Below are 15,000 nucleotides of genomic sequence, written 5' to 3' on the forward strand. Positions count from 1 at the left end.
TCCTTTTTGTGCTGAAGCAGAATGAGACTATCAGACAATGAAACAGCCGTGTAAATGACAGTGAATAAGGATTTCACTGTTGTTAGTTGTGAATAATCATAAAACCATCGTTTCATTGAAGACTTTTAAAGACTAAACCTCTAAATGAATGTTTTGTGGTGTTTTTGAATATTTTGTGGTGTTTTTGTTGCGTTTTGTGGTCTTTTTGTTGTGTTTTGTGGTCTTTTAATGTTTTTGTGGTGTTTTTGAATGTTTTGTGTTTTTGAATATTTTGTGGTGTTTTTGAATATTTTGTGGTGTTTTTGTTGTGTTTTGTGGTGTTTTTTGTGGTGTTTTCTAAAAGAGAGTTTAGTGTCTGTTTGACTGTTCCAAAGGTCACTTACTCCAATCATAAGAACACAGAGAGGTACAGATGAGCCACGCCCAAACTGCCCTTGAACACCTTTATCCTCACAATGAAGTGATCAGTGAATATATAAAAGTGTTGGTCGACTAAGACACGTTTTAAACACATAAATGAGCTTTAAAAGTGTTTTTTTGTGTCTTTTTTTAAGCAAACGAACAATGTTGTGGAGGAGCACCAGCACCGCTCCGAGGCGCAGCATTCTTCAGACTGGTAACGACTCCTCCACCCGTTTAAAAACACTGTCTCACTAACAAAGGCTGCCTCTTTAACCCTGAATGTCTCTTTACTCTCTCACCCTTTTAACCCTTCAAACCTGTTTACATGCTTGGTTTCCTCTCTCTCTCTTCCTCTCTGCAGCTCTAGTTTGGCTAAACTCACCGAGCAGCTTCAGGCCACACAGGGCAGGTCTGCACGCCTCTCTCACTCTGCATGCGTGTAACTCCATCTACAGCCGTGTAACTCACTACAGCCGTGTGTAACTCCATCTACAGCCGTGTAACTCACTACAGCCGTGTGTAACTCCATCTACAGCCGTGTAACTCACTACAGCCGTGTGTAACTCACTATAGCCGTGTGTAACTCCATCTACTGCCGTGTGTAACTCCATCTACAGCCGTGTGTAACTCACTATAGCCGTGTGTTACTCCATCTACAGCCGTGTGTAACTCACTACAGCCGTGTGTAACTCTATCTACAGCCGTGTGTAACTCAATACAGCCGTGTGTAACTCACTACAGCCGTGTGTAACTCCATCTACAGCCGTGTGTAACTCACTACAGCCGTGTGTAACTCACTATAGCCGTGTGTAACTCACTATAGCCGTGTGTAACTCCATCTACAGCCGTGTGTAACTCACTATAGCCGTGTGTTACTCCATCTACAGCCGTGTGTAACTCACTACAGCCGTGTGTAACTCACTATAGCCGTGTGTAACTCACTATAGCCGTGTGTAACTCACTATAGCCGTGTGTAACTCCATCTACAGCCGTGTGTAACTCACTACAGCCGTGTGTAACTCACTATAGCCGTGTGTAACTCACTACAGCCGTGTGTAACTCCATCTACAGCCGAGTAACTCACTACAGCCGTGTAACTCACTACAGCCGCGTAACTCACTACAGCCGTGTGTAACTCACTACAGCCGTGTGTAACTCACTACAGCCGTGTGTAACTCCAGCTACAGCCGTGTGTAACTCACTACAGCCGTGTGTAACTCCATCTACAGCCGAGTAACTCACTACAGCCGTGTGTAACTCCATCTACAGCCGTGTAACTCACTACAGCCGCGTGTAACTCCATCTACAGCCGTGTAACTCACTACAGCCGTGTGTAACTCACTATAGCCGTGTGTAACTCCATCTACAGCCGTGTGTAACTCACTACAGCCGCGTGTAACTCCATCTACAGCCGTGTAACTCACTACAGCCGCGTGTAACTCCATCTACAGCCGTGTAACTCACTACAGCCGTGTGTAACTCACTATAGCCGTGTGTAACTCCATCTACAGCCGTGTGTAACTCCATCTACAGCTGTGTGTAACTCCAGCTACAGCCGTGTGTAACTCACTACAGCCGTGTGTAACTCACTACAGCCGTGTGTAACTCCAGCTAGAGCCGTGTGTAACTCCAGCTACAGCCGTGTGTAACTCACTACAGCCGTGTGTAACTCACTATAGCCGTGTGTAACTCACTATAGCCGTGTGTAACTCCATCTACAGCCGTGTGTAACTCACTACAGCCGTGTGTAACTCACTATAGCCGTGTGTAACTCCATCTACAGCCGTGTAACTCACTACAGCCGCGTAACTCACTACAGCCGTGTGTAACTCACTACAGCCGTGTGTAACTCACTACAGCCGTGTGTAACTCCAGCTACAGCCGTGTGTAACTCACTACAGCCGTGTGTAACTCCATCTACAGCCGAGTAACTCACTACAGCCGTGTGTAACTCCATCTACAGCCGTGTAACTCACTACAGCCGCGTGTAACTCCATCTACAGCCGTGTAACTCACTACAGCCGTGTGTAACTCACTATAGCCGTGTGTAACTCCATCTACTGCCGTGTGTAACTCCATCTACAGCCGTGTGTAACTCACTATAGCCGTGTGTTACTCCATCTACAGCCGTGTGTAACTCACTACAGCCGTGTGTAACTCTATCTACAGCCGTGTGTAACTCAATACAGCCGTGTGTAACTCACTACAGCCGTGTGTAACTCCATCTACAGCCGTGTGTAACTCACTACAGCCGTGTGTAACTCACTATAGCCGTGTGTAACTCACTATAGCCGTGTGTAACTCCATCTACAGCCGTGTGTAACTCACTACAGCCGTGTGTAACTCACTACAGCCGTGTGTAACTCACTATAGCCGTGTGTAACTCCATCTACAGCCGTGTAACTCACTACAGCCGCGTAACTCACTACAGCCGTGTGTAACTCACTACAGCCGTGTGTAACTCACTACAGCCGTGTGTAACTCCAGCTACAGCCGTGTGTAACTCACTACAGCCGTGTGTAACTCCATCTACAGCCGTGTAACTCACTACAGCCGTGTGTAACTCCAGCTACAGCCGTGTGTAACTCACTACAGCCGCGTGTAACTCCATCTACAGCCGTGTAACTCACTACAGCCGCGTGTAACTCCATCTACAGCCGTGTAACTCACTACAGCCGTGTGTAACTCACTACAGCCGCGTGTAACTCACTATAGCCGTGTGTAACTCCATCTACAGCCGTGTGTAACTCCATCTACAGCCGTGTGTAACTCACTACAGCCGTGTGTAACTCCATCTACAGCCGTGTAACTCACTACAGCCGCGTGTAACTCCATCTACAGCCGTGTAACTCACTACAGCCGTGTGTAACTCACTATAGCCGTGTGTAACTCCATCTACAGCCGTGTGTAACTCCATCTACAGCTGTGTGTAACTCCAGCTACAGCCGTGTGTAACTCACTACAGCCGTGTGTAACTCACTACAGCCGTGTGTAACTCCAGCTAGAGCCGTGTGTAACTCCAGCTACAGCCGTGTGTAACTCACTACAGCCGTGTGTAACTCCAGCTAGAGCCGTGTGTAACTCCAGCTACATCCGTGTGTAACTCCAGCTACAGCCGTGTGTAACTCCAGCTACAGCCGTGTGTAACTCCAGCTACAGCCGTGTGTAACTCCAGCTACAGCCGTGTGTAACTCCAGCTACAGCCGTGTGTAACTCACTACAGCCGTGTGTAACTCACTACAGCCGTGTGTAACTCACTACAGCCGTGTGTAACTCACTACAGCCGTGTGTAACGCTACAGCACAAACTCATTGAGTTGTAGCTTTTGTGTTGATTTAGTTGTTTCTTTTTAAAGTTTTCATCCAAGTTAAAGCAGAACTAAGTATCTCTGGAGATAGAGCTCCCCCTGCAGCTCTCTTGTGAAAATACATTGTCAGAGAACAGACGCAAAAGCGTTTTCGGTCTTTCTTTATCGTAAAAAGACAGTATAATCACAGCAAAAGTACATATTTGACACAATGACACAAAAACGTTTGGGCAAAATGTTACTTAGTTCTGCTTTAAAGCCGTATGATCATATTTCATACAGTATTATAAATATTATAAACCTGTTAAATGTTCTCGTTGAAGGCGACAGGAGGCGAAATGACCAAAACACACTTTCAATAATTCACTGACATCACATCTAATTATTAATTATTTAGAGGTTTTATTTTTTACATAAATGACCAAGAATTTGGAATTTCCAGGGTAGAAATGTCATTTAATTTGCTTTTCTATTTACAAAAAGAGTGGCGCAAAAAAATAAAAATTGATTCCCTAAATTGTATTTTAGCGTTTAGTCTGTGGTAGAATTTAAATTGTTGAGTGTTTGTCCAGTAAAACTTAAAAATTTAGTTTTTTCCTTCGGTTCAGGTTCATGTTGTAAATATTTTCTTACTCGAGATGTCAAGATTATTCAATCTATAACTATAATTATTCAGGTCACAATGTAATCATAAGAACTACGTTATTTTAATTCATTCTAGTCCAAACATTGACCTAAATGTAAATAGTTTTAGTTTTTTTATCTGTATTTAGTTTAGTTTTAATTTTGTAAAACTTGTCACAAACTTGAGGGATATTAATGAGTTAGAGCCGGGGTCGTCAACCTTTAATGTTCAAAGAGCCATATCGGACCAAAAATACAAAAAACAAATCTGTCTGAAAATCCTTAATCCTTTATAAGTATATTAGCCGATATACTTATATATCAAAATGACAAGGCCACAAATACATAATGAGTATTCCTGGTTAAATGTTGAGTTTCCCTGCAGCGCCCCCTGGAGAGAGAGACGCTTAATGGACAAACTGAAAGTCAAACCATCTCAGGCCTTTATAATGTGGCGTAAAACATGAGCTGAAACTCTTTAGTTGTTTGTAACTTCGATGTAATTAAATTCATTCTCACTCGAGTGTGAAGAGGATGCGACACTCGACAAACGTTCAGTTCCTCTCATTTCAGGAACAAGAAGTGAAACTGTAACGATTGTGTGAAACATTTATTCTTTAAAACGTGAAAAACTTTTACTGATTAAAACGTGAAAAACTTTTACTGTGTAAAACGTGAATTTTTTTAGGTCCCATAACATGCAAAATCGACTTTTCAGAGCTTTTAACCTTCTTACATTGCTATTTGTGCTTCATATATGTCCATAGTGTTTTTTAGATTGATTCCCGCAGTGTTTAGCTTTATTACAGACTATCTCCTTTCCTCCAATCTGCAAACTGACGGGCGGTGGGGCAAGACCGCGTCATAACCACAGGCACGCGTCACCATCCCCCCTCTCCACCCCCCTCCCGCCTGACGCCTCCCGCCCTCTTCCCCCCGGCTCCGCGCTGCTGTCTCCCCACAAGCCCATTCTGGAGTTTTTCTGCTTCGATTTACGAGGAAACACGGCTCAAAGAGGCCCAAAACTTCATTAATGATATCGCACTTTTTACTATTATCACAATGGTGAAGGTTTATGTGGCAGTTGATGCAGCAACCGGGAAAAAAAAATGAGAGAAGTTCTATCTGATACCGAAAAAACAGGAAATAAGAGCGCGATGGACATAAGACTTATATATATAATATTTTATATATATAAGTTATATATATATATATATATATATATATATATATATATATATATATATATATATATATATATATATGTATATATATATATATATATATATATATATATATATATATATATATATATATATATATATATATATATATATATATAGATATATATATATATATATAGATCTATATAGATCTATATAGATCTATATAGATCTATATATATATATCTGTTCTGCGCACGCTGTAGAATAAACACCAGATTTATTTAGGCTCAAAGTAGTGTTGATCTGAAGTTCTATCGTTTCTCACTCATGGGGGGGGACACTACGTCACGGGTGGGCGGGGGAGCCAGATGGCTCTTCACAAGGGTGGGGGCGAATATCAAACCAAGTCGTCTCCATTTCCGGGTTGGTGAGGGGGTCCAAGGTCTGGGTGATATTTCTTAACTATTATGTTAAGGGTGTTGCACAACACTTATTATTATCAATGATACACTTAGGATAGACTACCAAACGTGAAAAAAGCACGTTATGGCACCTTTAAACGTGAAAAACTTTTACTGTTTTAAACGTGAAAAACTTTTACAGTTTTAAACGTGAAAAACGTTTTTTACTGATTAAAACGTGAAAAACTTTTACTGATTAAAACGTGAAAAACGTCGCAAAATCGATCGCGAAGCGCTCGCCCACTTCCAAACACTCACTAACGCACTCCTCCCTCACGCACGCCCCCTGCAGACTAATTAGTAGTAGGAAAATGGAACTTTACCGTTGTAAACGGGTGAAGCCCGTGCAAAAGTGCGACTCTAAACGAGCATTTTAAATTTAAAGCACTCGTTTACTCTAAGTGTCTCACGAACACGTTCCATCTCTTGCACGTTCCGTTCATATAAACATGTAATGCAAAATTTTACATTATTACTGTTTAGAGGGCCAAAAACACAAAGTGACCAGGGACCCACACCATGAGGTAGGAAAATGTATAGTTTGATATTTGAAAAATGGGAAACATTGTTTTCGCATCGGAATATTATTCTTTCTTTCGTTCTTCTTCTTCTCGGGACCAACCCCCCTATTTGTTTTACAAAACTTAAAAGAAACTTATTGACAATGTGCTAAAAAAATAAAATTGTTTATGTGTATTTTATATTACGTTTGTGCAGGTCGTGGTTTAACAAAGAAAGACTGTTTGGTTTGCTTCTTAAAACAGTGATTTATTGCAGAATATCATGTGCATATGGATTATGACGTTTAGTTTGGTCCCAGTGGTTGATTGTTGTGGCGCATGAAGTGTTCTCGTGGTTCTTTGTGGTGTGACATCCGCACTCCCGTGTCTGAAGGTGTCTGAAGGTGTTGAACGTGTCTGAAGGTGTTGAACGTGTCTGAAGGTGTTGAACGTGTCTGAAGGTGTCTGAAGGTGTCTGAAGGTGTTGAACGTGTCTGAAGGTGTTGAACGTGTCTGAAGGTGTCTGAAGGTGTCTGAAGGTGTTGAACGTGTCTGAAGGTGTCTGAAGGTGTCTGAAGGTGTTGAACGTGTCTGAAGGTGTCTGAAGGTGTTGAATGTGTCTGAAGGTGTTGAACGTGTCTGAATGTGTCTGAAGGTGTTGAACGTGTCTGAAGGTGTTGAACGTGTCTGAAGGTGTCTGAAGGTGTCTGAAGGTGTTGAAGGTGTCTGAAGGTGTCTGAAGGTGTTGAACGTGTCTGAAGGTGTTGAACGTGTCTGAAGGTGTCTGAAGGTGTCTGAAGGTGTTGAACGTGTCTGAAGGTGTTGAACGTGTCTGAAGGTGTCTGAAGGTGTCTGAAGGTGTTGAACGTGTCTGAAGGTGTCTGAAGGTGTCTGAAGGTGTTGAACGTGTCTGAAGGTGTCTGAAGGTGTTGAATGTGTCTGAAGGTGTTGAACGTGTCTGAAGGTGTCTGAAGGTGTCTGAAGGTGTTGAACGTGTCTGAAGGTGTTGAACGTGTCTGAAGGTGTTGAACGTGTCTGAAGGTGTCTGAAGGTGTCTGAAGGTGTTGAACGTGTCTGAAGGTGTCTGAAGGTGTTGAATGTGTCTGAAGGTGTCTGAAGGTGTTGAATGTGTCTGAAGGTGTCTGAAGGTGTTGAATGTGTTTGAAGGTGTTGAATGTGTCTGAAGGTGTTGAATGTGTCTGAAGGTGTTGAACGTGTCTGAAGGTGTTGAACGTGTCTGAAGGTGTTGAACGTGTCTGAAGGTGTCTGAAGGTGTCTGAACGTGTCTGAAGGTGTCTGAACGTGTCTGAAGGTGTTGAACGTGTCTGAAGGTGTCTGAAGGTGTCTGAACGTGTCTGAAGGTGTTGAATGTGTCTGAAGGTGTTGAATGTGTCTGAAGGTGTTGAATGTGTCTGAAGGTGTTGAATGTGTCTGAAGGTGTTGAACGTGTCTGAAGGTGTTGAATGTGTCTGAAGGTGTTGAATGTGTCTGAAGGTGTTGAACGTGTCTGAAGGTGTCTGAATGTGTCTGAAGGTGTTGAATGTGTCTGAAGGTGTCTGAAGGTGTTGAATGTGTCTGAAGGTGTTGAATGTGTCTGAAGGTGTTGAATGTGTCTGAAGGTGTTGAACGTGTCTGAAGGTGTTGAATGTGTCTGAAGGTGTTGAATGTGTCTGAAGGTGTTGAACGTGTCTGAAGGTGTCTGAATGTGTCTGAAGGTGTTGAATGTGTCTGAAGGTGTCTGAAGGTGTTGAATGTGTCTGAAGGTGTTGAATGTGTCTGAAGGTGTTGAATGTGTCTGAAGGTGTCTGAACGTGTCTGAATGTGTCTGAATGTGTCTGAAGGTGTCTGAAGGTGTTGAACGTGTCTGAAGGTGTTGAACGTGTCTGAAGGTGTCTGAATGTGTCTGAAGGTGTCTGAATGTGTCTGAATGTGTCTGAAGGTGTTGAATGTGTCTGAAGGTGTCTGAAGGTGTCTGAATGTGTCTGAAGGTGTTGAATGTGTCTGAAGGTGTTGAATGTGTCTGAAGGTGTCTGAAGGTGTCTGAATGTGTCTGAAGGTGTTGAATGTGTCTGAAGGTGTTGAACGTGTCTGAAGGTGTCTGAAGGTGTTGAACGTGTCTGAAGGTGTTGAACGTGTCTGAAGGTGTCTGAAGGTGTTGAAGGTGTCTGAACGTGTCAGAAGGTGTTGAAGGTGTCTGAAGGTGTCTGAAGGTGTCTGAAGGTGTCTGATGGTGTCTGAACGTGTCAGAAGGTGTTGAAGGTGTCTGAAGGTGTCTGAAGGTGTCTGAACGTGTCTGAAGGTGTTGAATGTGTCTGAAGGTGTTGAATGTGTCTGAAGGTGTTGAACGTGTCTGAAGGTGTTGAACGTGTCTGAAGGTGTCTGAACGTGTCTGAAGGTGTTGAATGTGTCTGAAGGTGTTGAATGTGTCTGAAGGTGTTGAATGTGTCTGAAGGTGTTGAATGTGTCTGAAGGTGTTGAAGGTGTCTGAAGGTGTTGAACGTGTCTGAAGGTGTCTGAATGTGTCTGAAGGTGTTGAACGTGTCTGAAGGTGTTGAACGTGTCTGAAGGTGTCTGAATGTGTCTGAATGTGTCTGAAGGTGTTGAATGTGTCTGAAGGTGTCTGAAGGTGTCTGAAGGTGTTGAACGTGTCTGAAGGTGTCTGAAGGTGTTGAAGGTGTCTGAACGTGTCAGAAGGTGTTGAAGGTGTCTGAACGTGTCTGAACGTGTCTGAAGGTGTCTGAATGTGTCTGAAGGTGTTGAAGGTGTCTGAACGTGTCTGAATGTGTCTGAAGGTGTTGAAGGTGTCTGAATGTGTCTGAAGGTGTCTGAAGGTGTTGAACGTGTCTGAAGGTGTCTGAAGGTGTTGAAGGTGTCTGAACGTGTCAGAAGGTGTTGAAGGTGTCTGAAGGTGTCTGAAGGTGTCTGAAGGTGTCTGATGGTGTCTGAACGTGTCTGAACGTGTCTGAAGGTGTCTGAATGTGTCTGAAGGTGTTGAAGGTGTCTGAACGTGTCTGAATGTGTCTGAAGGTGTTGAAGGTGTCTGAATGTGTCTGAAGGTGTCTGAAGGTGTTGAACGTGTCTGAAGGTGTCTGAAGGTGTTGAAGGTGTCTGAACGTGTCAGAAGGTGTTGAAGGTGTCTGAAGGTGTCTGAAGGTGTCTGAAGGTGTCTGATGGTGTCTGAACGTGTCTGAACGTGTCTGAAGGTGTCTGAATGTGTCTGAAGGTGTTGAAGGTGTCTGAACGTGTCTGAATGTGTCTGAAGGTGTTGAAGGTGTCTGAAGGTGTCTGAAGGTGTCTGATGGTGTCTGATGGTGTCTGAAGGTGTGAGGTGTCTGAAGGTGTGAGGTGTCTGAAGGTGTCTGAAGGTGTCTGAAGGTTGTTACGGCAGTTTCCTGTAAACAATGATCAAGTAAAGAGGAACCAGGCAATAACTTGAAGCAGAAACAGAGTCTCTCGGTCTCTCTCAAAAGGTGGAAGTTTATTCACGTGCTCAGTGGATAAACACCCTCACTTTCCCTAAGACAAGTTCGTTCTGTCCCTACCTAACTTTACAAGTTACAAAGTACACCTTTTATAGGTGGTAACAAACATAACATAATCACAACCCAAATCAGCTCAAAAAGAGATAGACCAGAGCATCACGTCTGTGACGGTTCCAGCTCTTCAGAGGTTTAATCAAAGACCATTTCCACTGAATCCGGTCCTGACGCATTAATTGATGATTAAGAGGCGCCGGACAGTAGATATTCAGTATAATCAGGACCTCATATTCTTATCCCATCTGCACACAGGAGAACAACAAAGATATTAATTCCGTGACATGTCATGGCCTAAAACAACATTAGAATGACATGACATGACCCATTTTCTGCCATTACAAGGTGTCTGAAGGTGTCTGAACGTGTCTGAACGTGTCTGAATGTGTCTGAAGGTGTCTGAACGTGTCTGAACGTGTCTGAAGGTGTCTGAATGTGTCTGAAGGTGTCTGAAGGTGTCTGAAGGTGTCTGAAGGTGTCTGAAGGTGTCTGAAGGTGTCTGAATGTGTCTGAAGGTGTCTGAAGGTGTCTGAAGGTGTCTGAAGGTGTTGAATGTGTCTGAAGGTGTCTGAAGGTGTCTGAAGGTGTGAGGTGTCTGAAGGTGTCTGAAGGTGTCTGAAGGTGTCTGAAGGTGTGAGGTGTCTGAAGGTGTCTGAAGGTGTCTGAAGGTGTGAGGTGTCTGAAGGTGTCTGAAGGTGTCTGAATGTGTCTGAAGGTGTCTGAAGGTGTGAGGTGTCTGAAGGTGTCTGAAGGTGTCTGAAGGTGTGAGGTGTCTGAAGGTGTCTGAAGGTGTCTGAAGGTGTCTGAATGTGTCTGAAGGTGTCTGAAGGTGTGAGGTGTCTGAAGGTGTCTGAAGGTGTCTGAAGGTGTGAGGTGTCTGAAGGTGTCTGAAGGTGTTCTTATGGTTCTACAGGTACAGGGAGCTGGAGGAGAAACTGGATTATCTACAGAAAAGTTCAGCTCAGCGAGACAAAACTGAGGCTCTGCTCAAACAGAAGGACAAGGACTGTGTTCAGGTAAATGTGTCCACCAGGAACCTCCAAAATATCACAAACACCACGGCAGAACTAAGACCAGCCACGGAACTAAACCCAGACTAGGTTTGGAGGTGTTTGGATGTGTTTGGTGGTGTTTGGAGGTGTTTGGAAGTGTTTGGTGGTGTTTGTAAGTGTTTGGAGGTGTTTGGAAGTGTTTGGTGTTTGGTGGTGTTTGGAGGTGTTTGGTGGTGTTTGGTGGTGTTTGGAAGTGTTTGGTGGTGTTTGGTGGTGTTTGGTGGTGTTTGGAAGTGTTTGGTGGTGTTTGGTGGTGTTTGGTGGTGTTTGGAAGTGTTTGGTGGTGTTTGGTGGTGTTTGGAAGTGTTTGGAGGTGTTCGGTGGTGTTTGGTGGTGTTTGGTGGTGTTTGGAGGTGTTTGGAAGTGTTTGGTGGTGTTTGGAAGTGTTTGGTGGTGTTTGGAAGTGTTTGGTGTTTGGTGGTGTTTGGAGGTGTTTGGAGGTGTTTGGTGGTGTTTGGAAGTGTTTGGTGGTGTTTGGTGGTGTTTGGTGGTGTTTGGAAGTGTTTGGAGGTGTTCGGTGGTGTTTGGAAGTGTTTGGTGGTGTTTGGTGGTGTTTGGAGGTGTTTGGAAGTGTTTGGTGGTGTTTGGAAGTGTTTGGTGGTGTTTGGTGGTGTTTGGAGGTGTTTGGAAGTGTTTGGTGGTGTTTGGAAGTGTTTGGTGGTGTTTGGAAGTGTTTGGAGGGGTTTGGAAGTGTTTGGAGGTGTTTGGAGGTGTTTGGTGGTGTTTGGTGGTGTTTGGTGGTGTTTGGAAGTGTTTGGTGGTGTTTGGAGGTGTTTGGAGGTGTTTGGAGGTGTTTGGAGGGGTTTGGAAGTGTTTGGTGGTGTTTGGAAGTGTTTGGAGGGGTTTGGAAGTGTTTGGAGGTGTTTGGAGGTGTTTGGTGGTGTTTGGTGGTGTTTGGTGGTGTTTGGAAGTGTTTGGTGGTGTTTGGAGGTGTTTGGAGGTGTTTGGAGGGGTTTGGAAGTGTTTGGAGGTGTTTGGTGGTGTTTGGAGGTGTTTTGGTGGTGTTTTGGTGGTGTTTGGAAGTGATTGGTGGTGTTTGGAGGGGTTTGGAGGTGTTTGGTGGTGTTTGGTGGTGTTTGGTGGTGTTTGGAAGTGTTTGGTGGTGTTTGGAAGTGTTTGGAGGTGTTTGGAGGTGTTTGGAGGGGTTTGGAAGTGTTTGGAGGGGTTTGGAGGGGTTTGATGGTGTTTTGGAGGTGTTTGGTGGTGTTTGGTGGTGTTTTGGTGGTGTTTGGAAGTGATTGGAGGGGTTTGGAGGTGTTTGGTGGTGTTTGGAGGTGTTTGGAGGTGTTTGGTGGTGTTTGGAAGTGTTTGGAAGTGTTCGGTGGTGTTTGGAAGTGTTTGGTGGTGTTTGGTGGTGTTTGGAGGTGTTTGGAAGTGTTTGGTGGTGTTTGGAAGTGTTTGGTGGTGTTTGGTGGTGTTTGGAGGTGTTTGGTGGTGTTTGGAGGTGTTTGGTAGTGTTTGGAAGTGTTTGGTGGTGTTTGGTGGTGTTTGGAAGTGTTTGGAGGTGTTTGGAAGTGTTTGGTGGTGTTTGGAGGTGTTTGGAGGTGTTTGGTGGTGTTTGGTGGTGTTTGGTGGTGTTTGGTGGTGTTTGGAAGTGTTTGGTGGTGTTTGGAAGTGTTTGGAGGTGTTTGGTGGTGTTTGGAGGGGTTTGGAAGTGTTTGGAGGTGTTTGGTGGTGTTTGGTGGTGTTTGGTGGTGTTTGGTGGTGTTTGGAAGTGTTTGGTGGTGTTTGGAAGTGTTTGGAGGTGTTTGGTGGTGTTTGGAGGGGTTTGGAAGTGTTTGGTGGTGTTTGGTGGTGTTTGGTGGTGTTTGGTGGTGTTTGGAAGTGTTTGGAGGTGTTTGGAGGTGTTTGGAGGGGTTTGGTGGTGTTTGGAAGTGTTTGGAGGTGTTTGGAGGGGTTTGGTGGTGTTTGGAGGTGTTTGGAGGGGTTTGGAAGTGTTTGGAGGTGTTTGGTGGTGTTTGGAAGTGTTTGGTGGTGTTTGGTGGTGTTTGGAAGTGATTGGTGGTGTTTGGAGGTGTTTGGTGGTGTTTGGTGGTGTTTGGAGGGGTTTGGAGGTGTTTGGAGGGGTTTGGAGGTGTTTGGTGGTGTTTGGTGGTGTTTGGTGGTGTTTGGAGGGGTTTGGAGGTGTTTGGTGGTGTTTGTGGTGTTTGGAGGTGTTTGGAGGTGTTTCGAGGTGTTTGGTGGTGTTTGGTGGTGTTTGGATCTGTTTGGTGGTGTTTGGTGGTGTTTGGAAGTGTTTGGTGGTGTTTGGAAGTGTTTGGTGGTGTTTGGAAGTGTTTGGAGGGGTTTGGAAGTGTTTGGAGGTGTTTGGAAGTGTTTGGTGGTGTTTGGAAGTGTTTGGAGGTGTTTGGAGGTGTTTGGAAGTGTTTGGAGGTGTTTGGAAGTGTTTGGAGGTGTTTGGTGGTGTTTGGTGGTGTTTGGTGGTGTTTGGAAGTGTTTGGTGGTGTTTGGAAGTGTTTGGAGGTGTTTGGTGGTGTTTGGAGGGGTTTGGAAGTGTTTGGAGGTGTTTGGTGGTGTTTGGTGGTGTTTGGTGGTGTTTGGAGGGGTTTGGTGGTGTTTGGAGGTGTTTGGAGGGGTTTGGAAGTGTTTGGAGGTGTTTGGTGGTGTTTGGAAGTGTTTGGTGGTGTTTGGTGGTGTTTGGAAGTGATTGGTGGGGTTTGGAGGGGTTTGGAGGTGTTTGGAGGGGTTTGGAGGTGTTTGGTGGTGTTTGGTGGTGTTTGGTGGTGTTTGGAGGTGTTTGGTGGTGTTTGGTGGTGTTTGGTGGTGTTTGGAGGGGTTTGGAGGTGTTTGGAGGGGTTTGGAGGTGTTTGGTGGTGTTTGGTGGTGTTTGGTGGTGTTTCGAGGTGTTTGGAAGTGTTTGGAGGTGTTTGGTGGTGTTTGGAAGTGTTTGGTGGTGTTTGGAGGTGTTTGGAAGTGTTTGGTGGTGTTTGGAAGTGTTTGGTGGTGTTTGGAAGTGTTTGGAGGGGTTTGGAAGTGTTTGGAGGTGTTTGGAGGTGTTTGGTGGTGTTTGGTGGTGTTTGGTGGTGTTTGGAAGTGTTTGGTGGTGTTTGGAGGTGTTTGGAGGTGTTTGGAGGGGTTTGGAAGTGTTTGGAGGTGTTTGGTGGTGTTTGGAGGTGTTTTGGTGGTGTTTTGGTGGTGTTTGGAAGTGATTGGTGGTGTTTGGAGGGGTTTGGAGGTGTTTGGTGGTGTTTGGTGGTGTTTGGTGGTGTTTGGAAGTGTTTGGTGGTGTTTGGAGGTGTTTGGAGGGGTTTGGAAGTGTTTGGAGGGGTTTGGAAGTGTTTGGAGGTGTTTGGAGGTGTTTGGAGGGGTTTGGAAGTGTTTGGAGGGGTTTGGAAGTGTTTGGAGGGGTTTGGAGGGGTTTGATGGTGTTTTGGAGGTGTTTGGAAGTGTTTGGAGGGGTTTGGAGGTGTTTGGTGGTGTTTGGAGGGGTTTGGAGGTGTTTGGTGGTGTTTGGTGGTGTTTGGAGGGGTTTGGAGGTGTTTGGAGGTGTTTGGTGGTGTTTGGAGGTGTTTGGAAGTGTTTGGTGGTGTTTGGTGGTGTTTGGAGGTGTTTGGTGGTGTTTGGTGGTGTTTGGAGGTGTTTGGTGGTGTTTGGTGGTGTTTGGAACTGTTTGGTGGTGTTTGGTGGTGTTTGGAAGTGTTTGGAGGTGTTTGGTGGTGTTTGGAGGTGTTTGGAGGGGTTTGGAAGTGTTTGGAGGGGTTTGGAGGGGTTTGATGGTGTTTTGGAGGTGTTTGGTGGTGTTTTGGTGGTGTTTGGTGGTGTTTGGAGGGGTTTGGTGGTGTTTGGTGGTGTTTGAAGGTGTTTGGAGGGGTTTGGAGGTGTTTGGTGGTGTTTGGTGGTGTTTGGAGGTGTTTGGTGGTGTTTGGTGGTGTTTGGTGGTGTTTGGAGGGGTTTGGAGGTGTTTGGTGGTGTTTGGTGGTGTTTGGTGGTGTTTGGAGGGGTTTGGAGGTGT

General features: G+C 44.9%; 1 protein-coding gene across 2 annotated transcripts in view; it reads left to right on the top strand.

Moving 5' to 3' along the window:
- Nucleotides 1-15,000, top strand: part of LOC140350634 (NF-kappa-B essential modulator-like) — a 44,193-nt gene that overhangs the window by 9,416 nt on the left and 19,777 nt on the right. The window contains exons 6-8 of one of the 2 annotated variants that reach the window (XM_072436196.1): nucleotides 555-616; nucleotides 764-811; nucleotides 10,910-11,012. In XM_072436196.1, the coding sequence (XP_072292297.1) occupies nucleotides 555-616; nucleotides 764-811; nucleotides 10,910-11,012 (213 nt within the window). The remainder of the gene's footprint in view (nucleotides 1-554; nucleotides 617-763; nucleotides 812-10,909; nucleotides 11,013-15,000) is intronic. The other variant, XM_072436197.1, reaches the window with a different exon arrangement.

This window comes from Eucyclogobius newberryi, unplaced genomic scaffold (genome assembly GCF_026437365.1).
Source record: "Eucyclogobius newberryi isolate DKJ021-1_F unplaced genomic scaffold, fEucNew1.0.hap1 SCAF_77, whole genome shotgun sequence".
NCBI classification, from domain to species: Eukaryota; Metazoa; Chordata; class Actinopteri; order Gobiiformes; family Gobiidae; genus Eucyclogobius; species Eucyclogobius newberryi.